At 28.2% G+C, this 2,319-nt stretch overlaps 1 protein-coding gene across 1 annotated transcript; it reads right to left on the reverse strand.

The window, feature by feature from the left end:
- Positions 1 to 28: 28 nt before the first annotated feature.
- Positions 29 to 1,209, reverse strand: LOC115246107 (microsomal glutathione S-transferase 1). Its single transcript, XM_029824721.1, has 2 exons — positions 911 to 1,209; positions 29 to 580 (listed from the first exon to the last, which is right to left on the reverse strand). The coding sequence occupies exons 1-2, from the start codon at positions 1,022 to 1,024 to the stop codon at positions 257 to 259; spliced, it is 438 nt and encodes a 145-aa protein (XP_029680581.1). The 5' UTR covers positions 1,025 to 1,209; the 3' UTR covers positions 29 to 256.
- Positions 1,210 to 2,319: the final 1,110 nt, after the last annotated feature.

A 2,319-nucleotide genomic window follows, 5' to 3' on the forward strand; every position in this document is an offset into this window, starting at 1 on the left:
TATATATAAGAATAAGTGTAATATATTATATATATTTCTATAAATCATATATTTTAGGAATGTAAAACACATATCTTTTTTAAAAATATGACAACAATAATTATTTTATCATCAAATGCTAAAATAATATCTTACTTCTAAACACTTTTATTATATAAATGCTCCTATTATTATCCATGCCCATATTAATATTAATGTAGATAAATATTTATCTATAAATATAAAACTTTATCAAAAGTTATCTCTCTGCATGAAATTAGGAATAGTATAACAATGTAGAAAATGCTTGATAAAGTATAATTGCAAATCCCACAAAGAAAACTATCGCTCTTGTAGGTTGTTGCTTCATTATAACGTACGCAATGGTATGAAATATTCGGGCAAGTACAAATGTTCGTATCAACATTTTAGCTAACCATGGTGAAGGTCCAGTACCTAACCACAAATATGTGATTACGAACCATGGCAGAATATTCTCCAGATCGTTCAAATGAGCCCTTCGTACACGCTCCACATCTGCATCATTGTATGACACTTTGGTTCCAGGTAAAAATGTAGTATCTTCTTCACTTAAAAATATCTGTAATTATCACAAATTAATTTTATTCTGTGTTTAGAGCTTAACATTATACAAATTTTAAAACAGAATATAATAACATCTATTTTTCTTCCGTAACTAAATTAAGGAATAAGCTCAAGAAAAATATATTTATACTACTTTTTAATATTATATAAGAGAGAATATATATTATATTTTTATATAAATTGTACTGTTTTATTTAGAATAATATAGTAACACAATTTATTGCAAACTTATTAAAAATTGTATGTTTATTAAATAAGAATATATATATCAAAAATAATTTGCAGAAGAGAGATTCCGGCATTTTACATATGTTTTATTGATTACCTTCTTTCTAAATCGCTGACGTGCAGTCAACGGCACTATGGCCAGCATTTTTAGGACCAATACGCTACCCCAAAAACCGAACACCTGAAGCAATTCTGAACTTATTTCAACCATTTCTTTTTTCGTTTAGACACGTCTTGAAAAGTATTGCTCTTCGAATGTAATATGGACGACTTTGGATCTGAACTCTGGATCACGTTTCGTACTAATCTAATAAAAGGCAGACTCCAGACTGAGACGCAATCTCATTCGCAACCAACACTACGCAGTACATTCAAGATGTGATACGTACTTTCTGCCTCCCGTTCCCACTATACGTACTTCGATGACCTTTATAACCTCTAAGTCTGTATGAGATAAAAAAAGATAATGAATAATGCGTATAACTATATATAATTTAAAAAAAAGGTAATTATTTGCATGAAAGAACATTTTGAAATAATCTTAGAAGGATAATGATGATGAATTGTTAAAAATCGAGATAGACAGAATGGAAATAATTTTTTTATCTTTCGCTCATTTATTTATTAGCAGAATTATCTCGAAATATTTCCTGATATTGCATGATCACATGCATCTATATGTTATATAATTCCAATTGTTTATGAGATTGATATTGTCATGTTGACAATATTACAATTGTTCATTGATCATTGATCACATTAATCCATAGGACAGCAATATGTGATTAATCAATATAATTGATTATTTGCGATATATAAAAATCTGTATAATAGGAGTCCATGGCCATAAGTTTTATTTTTAGATAAGCGAGATATTAAATAATTTTTCTGATAGCATAGAAACGCGCTATATTTCGGAATTGAAATATTAATCTATATTTCCAATGATTAAATTTTTTGTTTCAAATACAGCATTTTAAATGTATTCCATCTAATGAATTATTTAGTGTTTACGACACAGGATCTCTCATTAAAGACTTGTTATAAAACTGCAATGACTTGCAATAAAATTCTTACATGTGATTTTCAATATATTACGTTTAGCGTTTTATAATATACTACATTCGAAATGAAATAAATATATATCTTTAGGCTTCATCGAAAGACAAAAAAAAACTGTGCAATTAGAGAGGAAACTTACAAACGACGTGAGATAAATATAAGCGTTGCAAAAAAACAGATGAATTAAAATAAATCGACAATTATTCTTTGTACAAAGTTAAATTTCTAATCTTCGATAACAAGAAATAAGAGAATGTTTTTATATTCCTTCTCGAATGACACGTTAATCTTTCGTAAATATTTGGTTGGAGGTTAGAACTCGTGTCACGTATTCTTTTCGATCTATTAGTGCCGGTCTACAATAGTGATTTAAGCTCTAAGCCTTAAGAAATTGACTAATCACAGTCGAGTATTCTCCTCATACTTGATCGTGATTGGTCAATT

This window comes from Formica exsecta, unplaced genomic scaffold (assembly GCF_003651465.1).
Source record: "Formica exsecta isolate Colony F162 unplaced genomic scaffold, ASM365146v1 scaffold138, whole genome shotgun sequence".
NCBI lineage: Eukaryota > Metazoa > Arthropoda > Insecta > Hymenoptera > Formicidae > Formica > Formica exsecta.

Excerpts from the sequence above, each read along its gene's own strand:
- LOC115246107 (XM_029824721.1), bottom strand. The coding sequence starts at position 1,024 with ATGGTTGAAATAAGTTCAGAATTGCTTCAGGTGTTCGGTTTTTGGGGT. Across the intron at positions 581-910 it reads GTCAGCGATTTAGAAAGAAG|ATATTTTTAAGTGAAGAAGA; the intron begins GTAATCAATAAA and ends TGATAATTACAG.